Source organism: Podarcis pityusensis, assembly GCF_964106645.2.
Source record: "Podarcis pityusensis genome assembly, chromosome: 9".
NCBI lineage: Eukaryota > Metazoa > Chordata > Lepidosauria > Squamata > Lacertidae > Podarcis > Podarcis pityusensis.
Genome location: NC_138034.1, coordinates 67,852,937 through 67,876,786, shown reverse-complemented (window position 1 = coordinate 67,876,786; position 23,850 = coordinate 67,852,937). Strand labels below are relative to the sequence as shown.

Sequence of the window (23,850 nt, the reverse complement as noted above, 5' to 3'; positions counted from 1 at the left end):
TTTTCATCTCCACCATCGAACTGAGAAATCTGAAAGCAAGTCAAGATCATATGACTCTCCATTAGATGAAGTGTATTGCCCTTGAATGTACCTTGGATCCAAATTCTGGACAAATCTTCCAGCCTCCCCGGCCAATTGACAAATTGGGAATTGTACCCTCAACATTCCTATGATAAAAACCAGCTGCTGTCACCCCCCCCAAAAAAAACTGGACACATTTTGCATACTGAAAATTCTTACATAAAAGTAAACAACTGGCAATACCCACCCCCCCACTCCCCAAAACCCATCACCATGGCCGCAAGACTTGGCAACCCCTATTCCATGCAGTCTCTTAGTTAACCCATAAGCGCAGTAGGTAAAATTGCTTCCAGGGGGAGCAGAGTGAGAAGGACAGGGAGAAGCAGGGCAGAAGGGGTTCACCTGGCGAAGCAGAATCGCTGCCGCTTTCTGTGAAAGCACTGATGGAGCCAACCCAGGGTTTCCGCTGGTGCACCTGCACCGTGCTGACCTCCCCACTGCTTTCTGCTCTCGCTTCAGGGAGAGGAAGTGACTGCAGCTCCATCCCACCGGGTAATGCTGCCTCTAGGTTCAACTGAGAAACCGATGTCCGGCCAGCAACAGAACAACACCCCTTGCTTGTTTCCTCTCTCTCTCGCTTTGGACAAAACCCACCACCGCGATGGACACCCCAAGCAAAGCCGCATGGCGCACACCAACACAGACGCAGGTTTGCTTTTGCGGTTGCAAGAACCTGCTCAGAAACGAAGCCCGCACAACAGGCAGAGTGGGGAAAAGACTCTAGGAGCACTCTGGTGTCCCTCCGCCAACTTTCAAATGAGGGTGGGCTTCGATTTTGGGCGTGCTCCTAAGTACTCAACTTGGACTGGGGAGACCTGGGTTCACGTTCTCACTTAGCCCACAATGATTGCAAGGATACTTTGGGCCAATCAACCTTGCATGGTTGTTGTGTAATCTCCCGCTTGGACTACTGCAATGCGCTCTATGTGGGGCTACCTTTGAAGGTGACCTGGAAACTACAATTAATCCAGAATGCGGCAGCTAGACTGGTGACTGGACCACATAACACTGGTCCTGAGAGATCTGCATTGGCTCCCAGTACGTTTCCGAGCACAATTCAAAGTGTTGGTGCTGACCTCTAAAGCCCTAAATGGCCGCGGTCCTGTATACCTGAAGGAGTGTTTCCACCCCCATCGATCCAGTGCCGAGGGCCTTCTGGCGATTCCCTCACTGTGAGAAGCCAAGTTACAGGGAACCAGGCAGAGGGCCTTCTTGGTAGTGGCGCCCGCCCTGTGGAACGCCCTCCCATCAGATGTCAAAGAGATAAACATTTAGAAGAGATTTCTAAATTGACATTTAGAAGACATCTGAAGGCAGCCCTGTTTAGGGAAGCTTTTAATGAGTGACATTTTAATGTATTTTAATCTTTGTTGGAAGCCACCCATTGACTCAGCCAGATGGGCAGAGTACAAATAAATTATTATTATTATTATTATTATTATTATTATTATTAATGGGGAAGGAGGAATGGAAGAAAACGTGTATAAAATTAAAAGAAGAAAACAGTAACGACGACTGTTCCTGACTAAATAAATCTAGTTAAGGTGTTGTAGGATTAGGATTATATATTATTTATTTCGGTCAATGTCTAGTAGAACGAGAAGAATTTTAGTCAGTGAATTAAATCCACACATGAGGAAAGCTGTATTTCTAGCTTAGGGAAAAAGACCACGCTCGCTTTCTTATTCAGTAGGGGAACACAGCAACACAGGAAGCTGCCTTATGCAGTCAGACCAACAGTTCACCCAGCTCAGGATTGTCTGCACTGACTGGCAGTTGCACCTACGGATGATGGGGCCTGGACCTGGCAAATACTCTACCACTGAGCTGGGGCCCTGACCCACAGCACACAGATGTCTGAATGGACATCACCTTAAGAAGGGCATCCCCTTCTCTCGCTTTCTCTCGCAAGCACACACATGCTCACAAGGCGACTTGACTAATCAACCAAGCAACGGTGCCATTCAAACTACGTCGACTCAGAAGTTAAGCCCCGCTGAATTCAATGGGGCTTACTCCTAGTAAGTGGGGTAAGAACTGCAGCCTAAACGTCCCAACCTTGCTTGGGCTGCAGGAGTGAGATTGCCAAGACCTTCAAGCGAGGAGTGTTGACCTTAAGGCTGGTTCACACATGCATGTGTTTGTAGTTCTCGACTTAAAAGATGTGTGCTTTAGGGTAAAATGCACATTCACGCAGAGTGAAAAATACACATTTTGTGATAAAGAAAGTATTTAAATGTGTATACAAAGGTGGTTTTCAGACTGATTTTTTTTTTAAGTCAAAAAGGGAACAAGATGGGCATTGCAAACTGCCACAGATGGGGAATATATTGAATGATCCATCCATTCCCAGTTTGAGCTGATACTGGGCTATGTGGAAAAAACTACCGTTGGCAATTAATTAGTCATGCAAATGTGCAAGTCATTACCGTCAATGAATGATGGTCATCATACATGTGCGAAACAGACCTTAAGACTTTGGAGTTCACTAGCTAACCGTTTCTCCTTAGCGAATAAGGATTGTAGCTAGGAAGGAGGATTAGGAAAGAGATATGGACTTTGCTGATCTTACCATGTGTCTCAAGACAGCTGCTGAACGTTTGCGGAAAGGTGCTTACTCTGTGTCTACTAAACCTTCGCTGCCCTAGAACCAGCATTTCGGAAGAAACAAATAAAAGGAAGACACAACAGAGAAAGGAATAAAACAAAAACACAAAATCTTTCTGGTGATTGCATGGAGAAAGTAAGTCAAAATCAAGAGAAAATTTTAAAAAAGGGAAAGGTTTTGATTTTTATGAAAATGAACAAAATAAGAGAGGTACAGAGAAAGCAAAGGGAAAAGGTCAGATCCAAGCGCTACCTTACCTCCTCCCTCGCCCGTAAGGGCTTGCAGACAAGCGCAACGAACAGAGCACCAAAAAGAATCCCTAGTGCCATGATAATATAGGGGACACTGGTCATCACCGCAGTTTCAAGAAGAACAGTCTTCAGTTTTGCCACGGATGCTTTGTCCAGCACGACACTCTGGAGGATAAAAAGGGGGCAGGGAGGAGAGAGACACAGATTCATTCTGTTATCCACACGACTCTAGTCAAATATAATTCAGATCAGCCTTTGTCGACACGCCGCCTGCCAGATGTTTCCGACTTGCTATGCTGCCTGAGTGGGGCTGATGGGAGATGTAGTCAAAAAAGTCGGGAGGGCAAGCAGACTGGGGAAGGCTGATTTAGATTGTGTCTCAAACTGGTCCTGCGGAATGAGCTCCCTGCTGAAATACAAAAGGCCTCATCTGCATGGGCATTCCGCCGGCTCTTGGAGACAACCTTCTCATACAGACATTCCCTCGATCTGAGTCTGCTGCTTTAATGACTGCATTAATGTGTTAATGGGATGGGCTGCACTGAAACTCAAAGTGCATCACTGCTCCATCCCTCCCAGAAGGAAATTCGGCTTGAAAGGCACATTCAATTGTACCAAGTAAAATACCTTGTAATTTGTGCAGGCTTGCACTTTTTTTGTCGTGGGCATAAACATTTTATTGAGATTGCTTCGTTTTTTTATTTTAATTACGGTGCGTTTCTAATCCATCTGTATTACACCCATGTTGCACAATTGGTTTTTATGTTTTGTGATCCACTTAGAAGCTATCCTGGCATTAAGCGGGATGCTAATTACATAATCATCAAGCTTCTCCTGCTTGTAAATTTGCCCCTGCAGCCTAAGGTAAATCTGTAAGCTAATACCCTGAACCCTTTCAGTGTCTTCTTTTCTCAGGACCACACCCAATATATTTTTGCTGTTGCAGGTGAGTTCGAATTTTGCAGCCGTGTTCTTCCCTTCCCTGTACTGCTCTCTAATTGTATGCTGAGTAACATAACAATGACATCAGAGGAAGGTCTTCCTGGAAGTTTGATAACCCACCACCACCCTCGTAGAGCTCCACATGTAGGCAATGCAAATTCCGCACAAAGAGCACTGAATTCCGCAACCTACGCACATCGTGCAAGTAGACCAAGTCATATTTATTCTGTTTTTGGCAATCAAGGCAAGGAAGACTAATGATCTATGCACTAAAGCATGGGTAGGCAAACTAAGGCCCAGGGGCCGGATCCAGCCCAATCGCCTTCTCAATCCGGCCCACGGATGGTCCGGGAATCAGCGTGTTTTTATATGAGTAGAATGTGTCCTTTTATTTAAAATGCATCTCTGGGTTATTTGTGGGGCATAGGAATTCGTTCATTTTAATTTTTTTAAAAAAAATATGGGCCAGCCCCCCACAAGGTCTGAGGGACAGTGGACCAGCCCCCTGCTGAAAAAGTTTGCTGACCCCTGCACTAAAGCATTCTCTCCTTCTTCAAGTAAACATTATTCTGCAGCTTCTCTAGCTTCTGAGATTTCAGAATCCACATTATTTCCCAACAATTCTCCTTGCAGTATATAGCCCCCCCCCCCCCAGATAAGTTCCACCTGTCACAACACGCTGGGTTAGCGGTAAAGCAGCAGAAGGTGTTTTGCAAAAACGCCTACCTCGTTTATGTAGAACACAGGGAGGAACATGGTTTTGATGTTGCCTGTTTGGCTAAAAGAAGGTGGAAAAGTAGTTTAAAGAACTGTTGCATACGATATAGATTGCCACTTCACTCTCAGGTACTATGAGATCAGAGACTGGCTCTCTTCACTACCCCCAACCCCAGTGGATAAAAGCTTTTGGAAACTCTGTTCTCCCAATGCGGTATCTGCCCCGTCCGTTGTACCGAGTGCAAGAGGTGCGGCTAAAAATTGACAACACAATGGTACAGCACAGGTGCCTAGTCAGAAGCTCGGCTGGCAGGGCGGCACTCCCTATCCAGATGCCATAATAGGCTGTTCACCTCTCTACACATGCAATTTCTCTCCTACTCATACCACAAGCTGCTTGAAGTGGCTTAGCAAGGTCAGAGGGTGGAAAAGAGAGGAGCACGCGGACAGCAGAAAGGCAGATCTCGTCACCCCTCCCCTTGCACTTATCCCTGGCCAAACCAGCACCAGACCTTTGAAACACTATTATACCACTTTGTAAGAGTCACTTTGTAAGGGACGCGGGTGGTGCTGCGGGTTAAACCACAAAGCCTAGGACTTGCCGATCAGAAGGTTGGCGGTTTGAATCCCCGCGATGAGGTGAGCTCCCGTTGCTCGGTCCCTGCTCCTGCCAACCTAGCAGTTCGAAAGCACGTCAAAGTGCAAGTAGATAAATAGGTACTGCTCCGGCGGGAAGGTAAACGGCGTTTCCGTGCGCTGCTCTGGTTCGCCAGAAGCGGCTTAGTCATGCTGGCCACATGACCTGGAAGCTGTAAGCTGGCTCCCTCGTCCAATAAAGCGAGATGAGCGCTGCAACCCCAAAGTCGGCCACGACTGGACCTAATGATCAGGGATCCCTTTACCTTTACCTTTAAGAGTCATTGCTTCCCTCCAACGAATCCTGGGGACTGCAGCTTGTTAAGGATGCTGCCAGCTGTTAGGAGACTCCTCTCCCCTCTCACAGAGCTACAATTGCCAGAGCGGTTTAGTACTCAATCCCTGTTCCCAGGGAACATCAAAATGCTAAAGCGATACAGTTTAAATAATTAAATATCCTAAAAAATCTCGTTCATCTTTTCAAGTATCTACTGCGCCTTTTAATTTAACGTCCTTTGTTCCCCTTCTCCTATCCTGCTTTATATACGACTCATTCTAATGGTTTTCTTATACTGAATTTTTAAAAAATTTAAAAACCCCAACAGAGTACTTACATAAAATCGGGTAGCTTTTCAACGTAAGTATTGATCTGCAGTCGCCGGGCTGCTCTGACCAGCACTCCTGTCAACTGAGGGATAAAGGAATTGTGACTCAGTAAGATTTTAGAAATTGGTTATTGACGTGCATTAGTGTGTGCAGTGTATTTATTTATTTGCATCTAAGCCTCTGCCATCATCATAAACCATCCTAAAATGGTGCCCAAAGGAGACATCCCTACGAAGCAGAGAATAGCGCTCAACCCAAGAGTCATTGACCTATCTAGCTCAGATTTACCTGCACTGATTGGCAGAGGCTCGCCAGGGCTTGACATCATCAACCAGGAGATGTTGGGAGGTTAAATCTGGGACCTTTCGCATTCAAAGCATGCGCCCTGCCGCTGCGTTATGGTGCTTCCTCGCCATGCCACGTGGGCTGCAGCAGAAGCAATGGCTCCTGTTGCTTATGGAGGCTACGCATATGCATGTTAATTGCTTGCTGAATTTGTTAATCCTGAATACAGGAAACTCTCCATTTGCGTTCAAGGCACATGTAACCGCAAACCCGGAAGCGGCGCAAAAAGGAGCAAAAACAGCCCTAAAAGAGCTGTGAAAACGGCACAAAAATAGCACCTAGCAATCCCTTGAGTCCTGAGGCCTGTGGAGCGTTGGAGTTTGAAGAAGAAGAAGAAGAAGAAGAAGAAGAAGAAGAAGAAGAAGAAGAGGAATTTATTATTTATACCCCGCCCATCTGGCTGGGTTTCCCCAGCCACTCTGGCCAGCTTCCAACAAAATATTAAAATACAGTACCAGACTTTTAGAAGACATCTGAAGGCAGCCCTGTTTAGGAAAGCTTTTAATGTTTGATGCTTTACTGTATTTTAATATTTTGTTGAAAGCCACCCAGAGTGGCTGGGGAAGCCCAGCCAGATGGGCGGGGTATAAATAATAAATTATTATTGTTGTTATTATTGTTGTTGTTGTTGTTGTTGTTACAGGTCCTTCCTGAAAGCCAAACCATAACAACTATAAGGCAGAGCGTGGTACCTACAGGGTTTATGTCCACATATGTCTCGTGCTCCTCCTGATTCGGATGCATGCCGTCAATGTCCTGGACAAACTTATCATCGGATAGGTAAAAATGTGGGGGTGATAAAAATATTGGTGCACCTGTAAGAACAACAGCTGTCAGAAACTGAAGGGAGAAGGGCACATTTCCCTTTAAAAATTCCCTCCAGACATACAGCCACAGTTCTGCCCATGTGGTGTAGTGCCTTCAACCACGAAGCTCACTGTGTGACCTTGGGCCAGCCATTACCTAACCTCCCTCGCAGAGCTGTTGGGAAGATAAATGGAAAGGGGCAAAGCCATAAACGCCACCTTCAGGTTGCTGTAGGAAAGGCAGGATATAAATTGAGTCTTGTAGTACTAAGTAAGTGTCCTGATTTTGCTCACCCTTTAAATCTCATGGACTTTACACTATTATAATTATAATCAATAGTACCACTGTTTTAACATCATGAAGATGAATTAAAAAGCCAGATAACTAATCAACCGAAGCTGCTGTAATAATAATAAGAGCTAGCATTTATATGGAACATTTTAAGCATTCAAAGGTCTTTCCCTTCACTCGGTGAGCCTTGCGACAGAACTATAAAACAGGCTAGTGTCATTATCCCCCTCCTGCAGAAGCTTCCCTGACAGACCACCAAATGAATTCGAGCCAGAGGTGAGAACTGAACCAGGGACATCCCAGCGCACAAAATTCTCACTGGTGCCAAAGCAGTATTTCATAGAATTGCAGAGTTGGAAGGGACCCAAAGGTCCTCTAGTCCAACCCCCTGCAATGCAAGAATCTTTTGCCTACAGGGGGAAAGTGGTGTCAGGCTTCAGGGGCTTCCTCCCCCCGCTCCCCTTTGGCAGTAGATAAGCAGAACAAAGAGAAAGGAGTCTCTTACCAGTTAGAAATTTTAATGATCACAAAGAATCCATTCCTAGGAATGAAGGTGCTCCCAATTAAGGGTTTCCCCCCACTTCCTCCCTAGATCCCCACGTCACTACCGCGTCTTGCAACCTGATCTCTCAGCCACTGTGCTTTCTGTTCTTCTTGACCTTGGGCTGAGCGGATAAACGCTTTCCAGAGAAACTGAGTCTGTTAACTCTCTCTCCCCTAGTGCTTCTCCTCCTAGCTGTTCCCCATCCAGTATTTCCCAGCTTCTGCCTTCTGAACTATACCCCTCTGCAAACCGCTGTTCCAAATCTATACTGTCCTCCTGCTCCTGGGAAGATTCAAGATCCGGAGCAGGGGGAGACTCCCACCATTCCTCCTCAGCGCACCCCTCCTCAGCACGGTCCCTGGCAAAAAAATGCTGCACCTTGGGGTGCTCCTGTTCAGGATTCCTTCAAGCCAGTCATACCCTTTCCCAGGATACTCCACTGCATGCCCCCTGCTCTCCCAGTTTCCATTTCCTGCTCCCTCCAACTGTCAGTCGGCATTCCATACCCACCGAGGATGCACAGTCCTTGCCGGGCTATTTTGAGGGTTTCCACGAGTCAGAGATTACATACACACACAAAAAAACCCAAACAAATCTGCAAAATGATACTGGGAGGTGTGCAAAGTCTGTTCTGCCCTAGCATCCCTTTTGGCTCACATACCTTGATTGCAGGCGCTGATGTTCAGGAGCCCTGCCCCTAGGCAGTTCCCTGCCGGCACACAAAACCCGGCATTGTCTGGATTGACGGAGGCGTTTGCAAAGAGCATCTCAGGAGGCGAAAACCGGTAGGCTGAGATCCCTTCAATGGTCACGTACTTCTGAAACGTGAGGTACATGGACCTGGAAAGGACAAGAAGAGCCTGAAGCCTTCCGCCGCGGGCTTTGATCGGAAACAAAAGACGCACTGTGCGCTCTTCAGGGCTGCTGTGGTGTGAATGGAGGGCCTGTGTCACTGAAACTCCTGGGGCAAAAGCCAGGGACCCATTGAGCTGGAAACTGCTGCCCTACTCAGTGAGCCAACAAGGCTACAGGTTAGAGCATCGCTTGGCAGGCAATGGATTAATGGGCTCCAGTCGGACTTCACCCACCTAGGCTGGCCATTGCATCCCCTCATTAGAAAGAACGATAAAAGCTTCCTGTGCAGGGCTGAGTTGTTGCCTGGGCAGCAACACACGTTGGCTCTGACTTTGGACTAAAGATCTGACTTCCCAGTTTGTATTCCTGGCTTCCGATTCCTCTGGTTTGTGGCATCTGGTTCCCAGCTCCTGTTTGCTGCTTCCAGCTCAGCTTCTCCAGCCCGTTTTCTCTCTTCCGTCTTCCGTCTTCCAAACACAAGCACACACACGTGGACCAAACACACACACGTGGCATGTTGGGGGCACAGCAGGGCAAGGAGCGATTTACACGTATTCCAAACAAAGTATAATCCAACGCTAGCAATGTTCACCAGCAAGTTATGGGCTTGGGATGCCCCATATATCCCACTGAAACGCACTAATTAACTTTCCTTGTGGCCTGCTTGAATCTGCTCCTTCCTAAGTGTTGTTGTGACAGTAGGAAAAGCACTACGATATGAAAACCTTCCACCATTCTTACCTACAGAAGTCTGACGAGAAAACGTAGATGGTTTCACCAGTGTCTATCAATGGGTGAAAAGTATCACCGTCGGTTCCATTTATCATGTTACAAGTTGGCGACGTCCACCAGTCTAGTGAGCTACAGAGGAAAAACATACGGAGGAGGAACAGCTTTTGAGCACATAGAAAAATCAGTGTTTTGCAGTAGCCTCAAATAAAACAGCCTAGGGCTATTATTCCCAAGTCACTTCCCCATGCCCCAGACAGAACCTCATCTCTGTTTCTTCTTATCCACTTCCATATGCAGAATAATTTCTTTGTCCTCAACTTTAAAGATCTCCACTCCCCCTTCCTTTATTTTTACTTACAGCCCAATATATTTATCTACTGATCCCTGCCTCTCAACTTGGCTCCCTCAATCTTACCACCTTAGTAAGACATCCTGTTCTTTTCAATGAGACAGCCTATTCTCCCTTACTGTGTGGAATGATTTCGTAGAGAACCGACAAAAAGCCACCTCTATTTTTTAAAAAGACAACAAGAAGAAATACCTCTTTTTATTTTAAAAAACAACAACACGACCCCTTCAAAGAGAGCCAGTGTGGTGTAGTGGTTAAGAGCGGAGGACTCGTAATCTGGTGAACCGGGTTCGCTTCCCCACTCCTCCACATGCAGCTGCTGGGTGACCTTGGGCGAGTCATACTTCTCTGAAGTCTCTCAGCCCCACTCACCTCACAGAGTGTTTGTTGGGGGGGAGGAAGGGAAAGGAGATTGTTAGCCGCTTTGAGACTCCTTAGGGTAGTGATAAAGCGGGATATCAAATCCAAACTCTTCCACCAAGCCTTTGAAAAGTCCAGCAATCTCCAAACTGGTGTCCTTGTGCTCTCCAGACTCCATCTCCCACCATCCCCAGACAGCATGGCCCATGGTGAGGGATGATGGGAGTCAGAGTCCAAGAACAACTGGAGAGCATTGGGCTTGGGGACAGCTGCTTTAATCCTTACGCCCAACTAAAACGAAGCTTCAGCACCTGTCTCTCCATGTGTGCAGATTCCTCCCATGTTAGCTCCATTTCCATTTCCCCTGTCTAAATTTAGAGCTGCCAGTTCTTGGGGGGCGAAGGCCAGCCTTTTGTTTAGTGCGGGCATCGCCAAGGCAGAGCACATGGGCACCACAATGCTCATAAAGGGTTTCTTTAGCTGCCCTCGGGCTTTTATTTAAATAAAAAAGTAAGACTCTATCCCTCCTAGAAATAAAGTTATGGACCCAAACATGCAGGTACCCTTCTAAGTGATTTCCGTGAACTGAGCCAGTGTTTTAAGCCAATGGGTGAAGTCAGAGCTGCGACTGATTTGTTTGGACACCTGGAAACAGAAAATCTTGGGGTCCTAATTTGCTGCGGTCCCCCTCGCCTTTAATGCGTTTTACCCTGCTTCTGTTTCATTTCTGAAGCAGAAATGCAACAAGTTTAAAAGTCTTCTGGTATGGAATTACAATTCTGGGGAAAGCTTCCCCAAGACGGGGCTCCCTTTAGTGTGTCATGCCATGATGTGTGTGTCAATCCATGATGTTGGATTGAAGTTAAGGGGTTTTTAGCTGTACAGGCTAAAAGAATATGGAAAAATTGGTTTTAATATCTAAAAATTTAATATCTAAAAATTGGTTTTAATATCTAAAATCTAAAATTTTAAGTTATATTATATCAAGATTAAAGATTAGGATTAAAAAGGAGGGAAAGGAATTGTTGGATTAACATATTTAATTAGAATACAAAAGAGGGGGGTAAGAGGAGGTCCAAGAAACAAGTAAATGTAAAAGAAGTGAGGAAAAGATGAAATTGTTTTTAATTTTTTTTTCCTTTTTTCCTTTGTATTTTTTCTTTTTATTGTTAATTTTTTCTTCATTAATGTGGGTTTTTTTTTTCCTTGTGAAATTTTAATAAATATTTTTTTTTTTTTTTAAAAGTGTGTCATGCCATGGCGGCCGTTTTGTGATGGGCACCCACAGCACCCACTCAAAATGTGCTCCCTGGCTTAGCACGCTGATGCTGCTCTGTCAAATCATCACCATCATCGCCCAAGAGCTCTTGCTCTGCACGTCCTTGCCTTTCAAAATTTGAAACGCGAATTATTAACCACAGAGTCCAGCGCTCAAATTAAAAGGAAAAGAAAGAAACATTACTCTTTCCCTCTCCATTTGACGATCTTCGTTAAGTCAAGGTAATTCTTCTCCCCGCTTAGGACAATGTACTCGCCATCATCGGACCCGTTCATCTAGAAATAAAACATGACCGTTTTTGTGATTGGTGGGATGAGGGGACAGGAAAGAACCGACTGATCCTTCACCCTATTGCAGGACTTGGGAACCTTTTCAGCCCAGATTAATATGCCAATCTGAGTATCAGTGAGCTAGGTAAAGGTAAAGAGACCCCTGACCATTAGGTCCAGTCGTGGCCGACTCTGGGGTTGCGGCGCTCATCTCGCTTTATTGGCCCGAGGGAGCCAGCATACAGCTTCCGGGTCATGTGGCCAGCATGACTAAGCCACTTCTAGCAAAACCAGAGCAGTGCACAGAAACGCTTCCGTTTACCTTCCCGCCGGAGCGGTACCTATTTATCTACTTGCACTTTGACGTGCTTTCGAACTGCTAGGTTGGCAGGAGCAGGGACCGAGCAACAGGAGCTCACCCTGTCGCAGGGATTCGAACCACCGACCTTCTGATCGGCAAGTCCTAGGCTCTGTGGTTTAACCCACAGTGCCACCGGCGTCCCTATCAGTGAGCTAGGAAGTGCTAAACAGGTTGGTTTGCTTGCAGACGCTGGCTGAGTGAAGTTCTCCAACATCCCTGGTTCCAAAGCCTTGTGATGGGAGAGGACTGGGGCACTTCTGGCCTGTAGACTGAACTGGGCCTGCCCAGCCTCTCAATCTGGCCGGCCAGAACATTTCAGCTAAGGCACACTCAGCAGCCCTGCACCTGCCTCAGCCAAAAGGTTGCTGGATCAGCGGTTCTTGCAGAGGAGTCCCTTTCAAAGCACTGTAACAACACTTTGAAAGGGGCTTCTGAAGATGCCTGCAGGCAATAAAAGTTCATCTAACATCAGATGGATGAAGGAAGAAGGGGACAGGGAAGAGCCAGCTGCATCCAGTCGAGCCCCACGGTGTCCCCATAGAACAGCAAACCCTTCTCCCCCATTTTCTCAGCCACCCTACTTGAGATGGCACAGACCATACGCAGTGATCTAAACACAGATGCGTGGCAGATTTGTATATCGGAATTGCAAGCTTTGCTGCTGGTCTGAAGCAAAATCCAAGGTGAGCGAGTAGGCCTTGTTCCGTCTGACCGGCAGGTTGCAGAAGAAAATGTTTGCAAAGGCTCCAAACAACAAAGAAAACAGGCAAGACCTTGCCTTGTAAGGAACAAAGCAATCTTACCTATAAAATGCTGGCCCAAGTTATCATAGAATTGTAAAGTCGGAAGGGACTCCCAGAGTCATCTATTCCAACCCCTGCAATGCAGGAATCTTTTGCCCAATGTGGGGCTCGAACCCACAACGCAGAGATTAAGAGTCACATGCTGTACTGACTGAGCTATCCCAGACATGCCTATTCCAAACTCCATTCAGGAGGAATGTGACTTGCACCACCTTCCTCGAAGCACAGGGTTTGGAATACGTGTAAATCACTCCTTGCCCTGCTGTGCCCCCAACATACCCCTGGATCACCCCTTGGTGGGGGGCTTATACCAGCTGACAGGGTGCTGGCTAACTTATGCTGGTGTATCTCTTGCCAGCTCTCCTAGGAAACCCCAGAATCCACCAAATCAAAAACTCTCACCCTAGCAGATCTTGAATTTGGATTAAATAATAATAATAATAATATTTTTTTATTTGTACCCCGCCCATCTGGCTGGGTTTCCCCAGCCGCTCTGGGCGGCTTCCAACAAAGATTAAAAATACATTAAAATGTCACACTTTAAAAACTTCCCTGAACAGGGCTGCCTTCAGATGTCTGCTAAATATCAGGTAATTGTTTATTTCCTTGACATCTGATGGGAGCGTGTTCCATAGGGCGGGCGCCACTACCAAGAAGGCCCTCTGCCTGGTTCCCTGTAACTTTGCTTCTCGTAGTGAGGGAACCGCCAGAAGGCCCTCGGCGCTGGACCTCAGTGTCTGGACAGAACAATGGGGGGTGGAGACGCTCCTTCAGGTATACTGGACCGAGTCCGTTTAAGGCTTTAAAGGTCAGTACCAGCACTTTGAATTGTGCTCGGAAACGTACTGGGAGCCAATGTAGGTCTTTCAAGACCGGTGTTATGTGGTCTCGGTGGCTGCTCCCAGTCACCAGTCTAGCTGCCAAATTCTGGATTACTTGCAGTTTCTGGGTCACCTTCAAAGGTAGCCCCATGTAGAGCTCATTGCAGTAGTCGAAGCGGGAGATAACTAGAGTAGTGTTTTTCAACCTTTTTTGGGCAAAGGCACACTTGTTTCATGAAAAAAATCACGAGGCACACCACCATTAGAAAATGTTAAAAAATTTAACTCTGTGCCTATATTGACTGTATATAAAGTAATTCTCTTGAATAGGAATCAAATAAACACAAAAAAAGTATTTTATAATTAGTTTATTATGAAATAGTAAGTAAACAGAAATATGAAAAATTATAAAATACTTTATTCAGTGCGCAACCTGGGCCTGTTTGGCTGGACACAAAGCTGATATTCTGGCTGGAATCGAACGTTGCGGACCGTTCTCTGCTCAGCGGGGATCGATCCGCTGATCCCCGCTGAGCCGGCGGATGACAGCTCCGTCTCCGCACTGTGTGCGGAGAGGGAGATGTCAGAGCCCCACTGCTCTCTATGGGGAATCAGATGAGAGCGGACCGCCTGTCCGCTCTCATCCGATCCCATCCGATCTGATCCCCACCCAGGACGGATGGAAAATAGGGTGGACACAGTCCGGCGCCCGCCTAGTGGGCGAAAATTTGACATATATATTTTTTTTTAATCTTTCGAATTTTTCAATTTTTCCCACGGCACACCAGGCAACATCTAGTGTGGCGCGGAACAGTGGTTGAAAAACAATGAACTAGAGCATGCACCACTCTGGCGAGACAGTCTGCGAACAGGTAGGATTGTGCAGTCAGAACCTTACCTTTTTAAAAAAGCCGAAGTCTGGGTCAATACTGGGGCGGAATTTGTGTAGGGCACTGAGCAGCTTGTCTGTGTAGCCCCACAGCAGTTCATGGACAGTGCGTGTCGTGAACAAGTTTTCGTCAAATAATATGAGCAAGATCTCTGCAGGGAAACGCATGGGCGTTGCTGTAGCCATGTTCATTGCAACCTGATGGAGGAGGAGAAGGAAAGCATGTGAACATGTGGAGCTCACAGGGGCTAGCCAGGTGTCTGCAGGAAACCCACAAGGAGGACTCAAGCTCAAGAGAACTCTCCGTAGTTCTGACTCCCAGGAACTGGTAGAAAATGGAAAGTAGAGGGGGTGTAGCGCCAGTTCACCCATGAGGTGGGGTGAGGCAGCTGCCTCAGGCGGCCCAAGATTGGGTGCCCCCACAGGCTCCCTGCCCACCCCCATCCCACCATCTGTGGATAAGCAGCGCTGGCAGCGGTGCCACCTTCTGGCAAAATCTTGGGTTCTCTGACTTTTGGCACCGTTTTACTGGAGTCAATGTACTGCAGTAGCAGACCACCTGAGAAGAGGAACAGAGTGTTGGGCAAACCGAAATAGATGAAACTGAACTGAAAATTGGGAACTGGTTTTAATAATTGGATCTGCTATTTTTTTTAAAAAAGTATTCTGTGTCTTTTAAGAACTTCCCTCTGCAAGCTGCTTTGAATGTCTTTTATAATGAAAAACAGGGTGCACGTTTTAAAACGAGTAACATGAGCCCCCAGTTTAAATTTCATGGCAGCCATAAAACTCAAGCAGGCGGCCACAGGCAAGTCATTTTTCTCTCAGGAGCACGCAGCAGCAGCAAACTAGCTCACGGAGCCATTGCAAAGAATATTAAAATAATAATAATAATAATAATAATAATAATAATAATAATAATTTATTTATATCCCGCCCTCCCCAGCCGAAGCCGGGCTCAGAGCGGCAAACAACAGTAAAATAATACAGCATTCTAAAATCAATTCATTCTAAAATCAGTTAAAATCAAATTGATGGCAACCACTGGGCTAGAGTTCTGTGAAGAGTTACCAAAGGAGGAGATCAGGCTATGCCTTGGCCAAAGGCCTGGTGGAACAGCTCCATCTTGCAGGCCCTGCGGAAAGATGTCAAGTCCTGAGGGCCCTAGTCTCTTGTGACAGAGCGTTCCACCAGATCGGAGCCACAGCTGAAAAAGCCCTGGCTCTGGTTGAGGCCAGCCTAACCTCTCTGTGGCCCGGGACCTCCAAGATGTTTTTGTTTGAAGACGTGTTAAACTTGTGAAATGTACTACTGAGAAATCATTAGGGTAAAACTGCACATTGAGTGCATGCATGTTTTCCCTTTTGTAGCTGATGGTAGTCCAAAAGGAAAGGGGAGGAAGAGTTAATCCATCTTTTGGAAGTGCTGAGTGCAACTCAGCTTGTACTGAAAACTGGCGGGTTTGCATGGGTAGAGAGAGTAGATAGAGAGGGGGTCCTCCATACTTCCTAGACTGTATTTCTGACTTAACCTGCACTGACCTTCTTACGATGCCAGACTGACACCCTTGGGGTGGCCGACCTCATTTCCTACTTTGTCCTTACCTTGGGAAAGGAACCCTATTTGCATGTCTCTCCTGCATAGCTGTCAACTTACAGATTTGAAAATAAGGGACCAGCAGCCTCAAAAATAAGGATCAGCAGCCAAAATATGGGATTTTCCAAGCACAGGTATGTTCAACTTCTGAGCCCCTCCAAGCCAAAGGCAGAAAGCCCAGCCAGCAGCCAAATGAAGCCTCAAGCGATGGTTCTCACAGCGTAGCAACCCGGCAAAGGGGATGCAGCAAGGAAAACCACTGTCACCTCTCTGCTGGGAAGCGCTGAGCAAAGGCGAGTCCCCAGGCAATGTGGCCGATTTGATCGGCACAAGGCATGCAAGCTCCACCCCCCAGTCGTTCTTAAGACTCCTTATTGGGTGAGCAACGCAGCCAAGCAACACAGTTGGAGCCTCCCTCCTCCCTGGCCGGCAGGGAGGGAAGGAGAAGAGCTGCTTCCTTTGAAACCCGGGAAATTTAAGGGACATCATCAATAAGGGACAGCAGTGGGACACGGCGCTGGGATAAGGGACTTTCCCGCCAAATAAGGGACGGTTGACAGCTATGCTCTCCTGCAGTGATGAAAGAGCAAGAATGCCTCTTTGTATCTCCACCTTGGCTACACAGAACTAGGATATTTTCTGTCAAGCATGTATTTCCTTTAACCAACTTAGCTTTTTTTATTATCTTACTAAACTCAAGAGTCTCAGTGTGACTACATGCAATGGTAAAATGTGCTCCCTCCAAGCAAGGGGTCCGGTTAAGCTCAACTTCTGCTAATGCATTTAAACTCCAAATGCCATCACCATCAGCCCTATGCCAGGCATGGCTCCACAGCTCTTTTTAGGATCAGAAAAATACCTGAGAGATTCCCATCACCTGACATATAATGTGTACTTTGGCCTATGGAATGCCTAAATGCCTGCGGTTCTTCAATCCACCACAAGGTTGAGCCCCAGCCCATAACACCTTGAATTGCCTTCAAGTCTACAGTTCAGGAAGATCTTATTCTAAATAAGCACTCTATAAACGGCAAATAGTTGACAACCCCCTTGCTGCTGTCACAGAACGATCTGATTTTTGACAAGCAGGCCCAGCCTGTTTCAGGTGATACTTCCTCTCTGATAGGAAGCAATTTGCATCAACCAGAGAGCATCCAAATTACAAAAAGAAAGAAAAAAGAAAGGAAGATCAGGTTAAGCTTCCATCAATTACTCCATGGGCTACCAAGTGTAGAGTCCCGGCTGCAACAAAGAAAAAAATCTCACAGGTGAAGCCTGCATGGCTAATCACTCCAGAAAAAGGATCCGTTCTTGGAAACTTTATTTTTGAGTTTTACAGATAATAGCCATGAGATTTGTGTGAGCAAGGCTGGACAAGTTTAAAGCCATTTGTCTGAGTAATTTTGCTGTAAAGGACACACAGGACTGTGATTTCACACACTTTGGGGTTAGGGAGTATGAATGTCATTTGCTTTTCATTGCATTTGTTCTGTTTTGTGATGCTTCTTGATGTTGGTAATACGCCAGATTGCAATTTTTAAAAGGGAAGAGACTACTCACCCCTCACCATCCAAGTGTGGGGTGCACAGAGGGTTTAAAACTACAGGAACCAACAGCAAGGAGTGACAGGCACCTTCTATGCAGCAGCTGTGGCTAAACTTTGCCGGTTTGCGCTGCAACTCCCATTGGCCACTGCAAGCATGAACAATGGTGAGGGATGATGGGAGATGCAGTTCAGCAACACCTGGCACAACAAAGTCCCCCCCCCCCCGCTTTACAGGCATAAGGTTCAATCATGGGCGTCTCCAATTAAAGCAGCACGAAAGCGACAATAAAATCCTTGCAAGCTGCCCGAAAGAAACCTCACCAGTGCAGGCATGTTTATAGTCCTGATCAGATGAGCTTCCGGGTCCCCGACAGACATCTCCGGCTCGAAGAAGTAAGTCTTTGGATTCAGAGAAGACACTTTTGTGCCGTTGTCTAAAAAGTGAACATTTACGTGGAGTCTGTGTTCCCTGCAGAGAAAGAGAGAGGAGAGAAAGAGAGAGAGGAAAGTAGTATTTTAAAAATATCTCAGTTCATCCTAGTGCAGTACATCGACTGCCAAAGGCCAGTGCCAAAGGCCAAAGGCCACAGGGTACAAGATCTCGCCGGAAGTTAAATGCCTTCATGGCAGACGCTGGTGTCACTGCCAGTACTGCTTCCCCACCCTGGTCATAGCAGTGCCAGCTCAGAACCCCTAAGCCATGCCCTATGTTGCGTCTGCCACACTCCCATGGCAGCCATTTTCTGACTGGCACCCACAGCGCTTTCTGAATTTTTTAATGTGCCCACTGGTGCAAAAAGGTTGACGATGCTGCCTTAAGCTCTCTGAGAATCCACCAGTGGCACCTTGGTTGTCGATTGGCTTGGCTCCCGAACAAATGGGCTCCCTAACACCGCAAACCCAGAAATAAGTGTTCCGGTTTGCGAAGGTTTTTTGGAAACCGAACGTCCGATGTGACTTCCGATTGCCAATCAGAAGCTGCGCCTTGGTTTTCAAACAGTTCCGGGAGTTGAACGGATTAAGTTCAACAACTAAGGTACCACTGTATTACTTATACAATATTATTTCTATATCCATGAGGGCTAGAAACTTATACAGATCCCAACTCTGCAGTTAATCCTTCACCTACCAGCTCCTTTCTTACTTCTCTGAGTGGTCAAGTTGTTGTGACATTTTGACACCCTTGTGATTCCTGCTTTCACCGTCATCCCTTGAATCTTGTTTTGGGACCCAAAGCACAATCTCTTTATAAACTGTCTTGGAGTAATGAATGAAGCAAAAAATACCTGTAAGTGTATGGTCCAACTTGTCTCACAATGGGAGGTTCGCCTTCAACCACTTCCAAAGGATTGGTCAAGTTGAAAAAATAGAACTGCATATAAACTGGCGGCGGAGGCTCCTCCCACATTTCAAAAAATTCTGTACCATTTTTTAACACGGTTTGCTACAAGGAAGAAGAAGAAAGGAAGAACATTATTGATATACTTCCAGGATGTGCACCGAATAAGGGAATTGATCTACATGTGCAGCAGAACCACGTGATATACTGTAGCTTTCTGTGGACTGTGCCTTGCCTGGTGGTGGTCAGAAAACACTTCAAAAAGATCCAGCAGAAATTTAGAATATTTCCCCCCCCGACATTCTGATTTTCTGCATGCGGGGATTTTTCCTCCTCTGCTCCCAGGAGCTCTCCAAAATGCAATCTCCGACATGCAGCCGGAATGGTAGAGTCCAAGAACAAACCCTGCACCATTTGATTCTATGTTCTGCGTCGATGAAATTCAATATTCCAGAGGGGTAGCTGTTTTAATCTGCTGCAATGGAACAAGGAAGAGTCTTGGGGTGCTGTAAAGAATAATCAATTTATTATAGCACAAAGTGGTCAAGTTCACTGCATCAGACGCATGAAATGTTACAGGTACACACACACGTATAGAGAAAACCCATCACAAACGGTAGGGTCAAATGACCACGAGGCGCATAAACTCCAGTCTGTAAAAAATTGATTAAAGTTTGAAATATATGAACAATAACCACATTGATCACGCACAGGAGTAACTGTGATAACAAAAGTCATTGGTTGTGGCATTACAGTGGTAACTCGGGTTAAGTACTTAATTCATTCCGGAGGTCCGTTCTTAACCTGAAACTGTTCTTAACCTGAAGCACCACTTTAGCTAATGGGGCCTCCCGCTGCCGCCGCACCGCCGGAGCACGATTTCTGTTCTCATCCTGAAGCAAAGTTCTTAACCCGAGGTAATATTTCTGGATTAGCAGAGTCTGTAACCTGAAGCGTATGTAACCTGAGGCATATGTAACCCGAGGTACCACTGTATAGTACATTCCTAAACGCATCAGAATTGTAGGAGTTGGAAGGGACCTCAAGGGTCATCTATCTCAACACATGGTCCCCCTTCCAAGTTGAAACCATACATGTCAGGGAACTGCCATCGGAAGGAAGGGAAGTGAAAGGGCTCACACAGGTTGGGAGAGACTCAGCAGCTGAAGAGGGAACCAGTAGGGGGAGAGGAGCTGAGCTGAGGGAAAGGGAGCTGGAGGGATGGCTCAGAGACACTTCCAGCGAAAACAGTGGGGAGGTTTCAGGACCTCCTGTAGGGACACCCACTCCTCGCCGGAAACTGTCACGCAGAGAGTCCAGAAGACGTGTTTCCGTTAAGGAGCTTTTATGTTGGAAGCGATTCCGAAAGCAACCACTGTCGGAATCTGCCAGCGACTGACGGAGCCATGTTTAAGGGGCTCCGTTACAGACAGAGGTTTGCAAACTTGACCAAACTCTGAGGGACTAGGATTTTACACACAAGCAGCTCATCGTCCCATCACAGCATTCCGACAGTCTTCGTGAGCAGCTTGTGCAGGAGAAGGCATCATGAGCAACCCAGCCGGAACCGGAGAAGCAGGAGCTGGAGCGGGTCCAAGCCTGGAAGAAAGGTACCGGGTGTTGGAGGTCCAGCTAGCGCTGCAGACGGCGAGGCTTGAGGAGAGGAGGGCTCAGGATGCAGACAAAAAGGGGAAAGACACCCAGCTCGTCAGAAAGGTACCAGGATTGGTGCAGAAGTTTGGGGGGGAGCCCAAAGACTATCATGGCTTTCGGACAGAGATGCAATATGCCCTCAATCTGCAGTTTGATGAATTCCCTGACGAGGAATCACGAGTGGCTTTCGTGATTGGGCATCTTGAAAAGGGGGCGAGAGACTGGGTTAGACCCCTGATGGCAGCGAATAGTGACGTCCTAAAGGACACGATGAAGTTCTTTCGCGCCATGGATCTGATGTTTTCCAGCGATATTGAACAGGGAGTGGTCCGCAGACAGTTAATGGCTTGCAAACAGGGGAGCCGATCTGTCCGTGAGTACTGGACTGAGTTCACCATGTTGATCCATAAATTGGGGTGGGATCTATCGGCGGAACCCATTCAAATGCTCTTTGAAGAAGGGCTTTCTTCGGCTGTGAAAGACGAACTTTCCCGGGCGCCCAGGGCGGAGTCTATGGACCAGCTGACCAAATCAGCGCTGACCATAGGAGCGCGCCAGGAGGCGAGAGCATTGGAGAGGCGGGAAGGGAAGGGGGAACGTTGGAAGGAGTTCCGCATTCCAGACATTCCAGAGCCAACTTTCCCGCCGGCAGAGCCGATGGAAATCGGAACAGCGCGCGCGCGCGCAGTTTCAAAGCCCAGTGAGGGGGGAAAGAAGGAGGGAAAAGGCGCCCGGAAATGCTATCTCTGCCAACAGCCAGGTCACTTTGCCAGAGTCTGCCCCCAGAGGAAGGAATGGCAAGGGATGGTAGGAGCTGTGGAGGGAAGAGAGGAAGAAATACCGAAGCAAGTAAAAGCCAACGCCTGGCTGCCACCGTCGGGGCACAGCAGCCAGGCCAAAGAGCAGTGAAAGTGCCCACGCCAGAACCTCCTAAACCCGCCCTAGTGATAGAAGTGGCGCTAGAGCTGCCAAACGGACACCCTCTAAAGATAAAGGCGCTGTTGGACTCAGGCAGCTCCTGCAATTTCATGAGCAAAGAGTTTGCAGCTGAACACCAGATACAGACGATCCCTTTAAGCAACCCCCTGCAGGTGACCACGATCGATGGCAGGGAGCTGTTGGGAGGAGAAGTCAGCTTGCAGACCGTCCCAATGATAATGAAGGTGGCAAGGCACACCGAACTGATAGCGTTTAATGTGGCCACCTTGGGAGGAGCTCCCATTATATTGGGGATGAGCTGGCTAGCGTTACATGATCCGCTGGTGGGCTGGCATCAGAGAGTGGTTTCTTTTGGTTCAGCACATTGCTTAGAACACTGCAAAGAGGGAAAGGGTTTGGCAGGGGCCCAAGCCACCCTAGCAGGGACTGAAGTAACGGAGAACGTGAAGGTACCACGACAATACGCAGATCTCCGCGACGTCTTCAGCGAAAGGGAAGCTGACCAACTACCCCCGCATAGACCCTTTGACTGTCAAATCAATTTACTCCCTGGGGCACAGCTCCCTGTAGGCAAGCTGTACGCCATGTCAGACAGAGAGATGCAGGAGCTAAGAGAGTTCATTGACAAGAACCTGAAGAGAGGGTTCATCAGAGAGTCCAGGGCGGTGGGGGGCAGCCCAGTGTTTTTTGTGGATAAAAAAAACACGAACAAGCCGAGGCTTGTGTGTGACTTCAGGGCCTTAAATGCAGTGTCAGAACCAGTGGCTTTCCCTATGCCCAGGATTGACGACATTTTGACAAGGGTCAGGAAGGGAAAGATTTTTACTAAACTGGACCTAAGGGGGGCGTACAACCTGATACGAATAAGGAAGGGGGATGAATGGAAAACCACCATGTTCACCCCTTTGGGGGCATTTGAATATTTAGTTATGCCCTTCGGCCTACAAGGAGGCTCCGCGTGCTTTCAATCGTTTATGAACCACGTCCTGGGGCCTTTGCTTTACAAGAATTGTGTGGCCTTCTTAGACGACGTGTTGGTGTATTCTGAGAATGAGGAGCAGCATGTGAGAGACGTCAGAGAAGTGTTGAGCAGGCTGCAAGCCAACCAGCTGTGGGTGAAACTGGAGAAGTGTCAGTTTCATACCAAGGAGGTGGAATTCCTGGGGTATCGCCTGTCAGACAAGGGATTGGCCATGGATCCCGGCAAGGTCCAGGCGGTGCTGGAATGGAAAACACCCAAAACAAGGAAGGATGTGCAGAGGTTCCTAGGATTTGGGAACTTCTATCGTAAGTTCATCCGAAACTTTGCCCACCTGACGGCGCCCATTACGGACTGTCTCAGCAGTAAGAAGAAGTTCGTTTGGACTGAGGAGGCGGAGCGAGCATTTGAGGAACTAAAAAGGGCCTTCGCCTCGGAACAACAACTCCTGCATGTGGATTTACAAAAACCGATGAGAGTGGAAACTGACGCATCAGACAGAGCTATTGGGGCGGTGCTTCTGCAGCCAGGGAAGGAGGAGTCAGAGTGGAGACCGTGTGCCTTTTTTTCGCGAAAGCTGAACAAATCCGAGAGGAACTACACGGTGTATGACCGAGAACTACTAGCCATTCATGAGGCGTTCCGGAGATGGAGGCACCTGCTAATTGGCGCACAACATAAGGTGCAAGTGTGCACTGACCACAAGAACCTAGAGTATTGGAGGACGGCACGAGTGCTCAACCAACGGCAAGTGAGATGGGCCCAGGAGTTCTCCAAATTTAACTTTGAGATTTGTTACGTGCCAGGCCCAGAGAACATTAGGGCGGACGCTCTCTCACGCAAACCTGAATATTTGGAGGGGGAGGGAGCACCCGAAGAGAGACATGTCATTCCAGAGGACCGCTGGGTGTGTGGGGCGGCATTGGTGGGACAAAGAGAACTGGTAGAGGAAACAGAGAATGATGAATACGCCCAGAATAAGCTCAGAGGTCTTAGGGGTGAGGGAGAGGAACCAGGGGGTTTCGAGGAAAGAAATGGAGCTTTGTATTACAAAGGGGCACTGTATATCCCTGAAGGAGACTTAAGGGGGAGGGTACTCAAGCAGTTGCACGACAGCCCCACGGCGGGGCATTTTGGACAACACAAAACCATGTGGTTGGTCACCAGGGAATTTTGGTGGCCTAAGGTGAGGGAAGATGTACGGGAGTATGTAAGAGGGTGTGAGCAATGCCAGCGAGCCAAAGGGGAGAGG

At 47.4% G+C, this 23,850-nt stretch overlaps 1 protein-coding gene across 2 annotated transcripts in view; it reads right to left on the bottom strand.

Annotated features, from left to right (window-relative positions):
• SCARB2 (scavenger receptor class B member 2) overlaps positions 1 to 23,850 on the bottom strand; it is a 44,654-nt gene that overhangs the window by 4,736 nt on the left and 16,068 nt on the right. Inside the window, exons 2-12 of one of the 2 annotated variants that reach the window (XM_081020948.1) lie at positions 18,975 to 19,132; positions 18,010 to 18,157; positions 14,556 to 14,744; positions 11,587 to 11,678; positions 9,425 to 9,544; positions 8,490 to 8,668; positions 6,883 to 7,001; positions 5,850 to 5,923; positions 4,609 to 4,660; positions 2,947 to 3,105; positions 2,654 to 2,725 (exon numbers count right to left, since the gene is read on the bottom strand). In XM_081020948.1, coding sequence (XP_080877074.1) covers positions 2,696 to 2,725; positions 2,947 to 3,105; positions 4,609 to 4,660; positions 5,850 to 5,923; positions 6,883 to 7,001; positions 8,490 to 8,668; positions 9,425 to 9,544; positions 11,587 to 11,678; positions 14,556 to 14,744; positions 18,010 to 18,157; positions 18,975 to 19,132 — 1,320 coding nt within the window. In that variant the 3' untranslated portion in view covers positions 2,654 to 2,695. The remainder of the gene's footprint in view (positions 1 to 2,653; positions 2,726 to 2,946; positions 3,106 to 4,608; positions 4,661 to 5,849; positions 5,924 to 6,882; positions 7,002 to 8,489; positions 8,669 to 9,424; positions 9,545 to 11,586; positions 11,679 to 14,555; positions 14,745 to 18,009; positions 18,158 to 18,974; positions 19,133 to 23,850) is intronic. The other variant, XM_081020947.1, reaches the window with a different exon arrangement.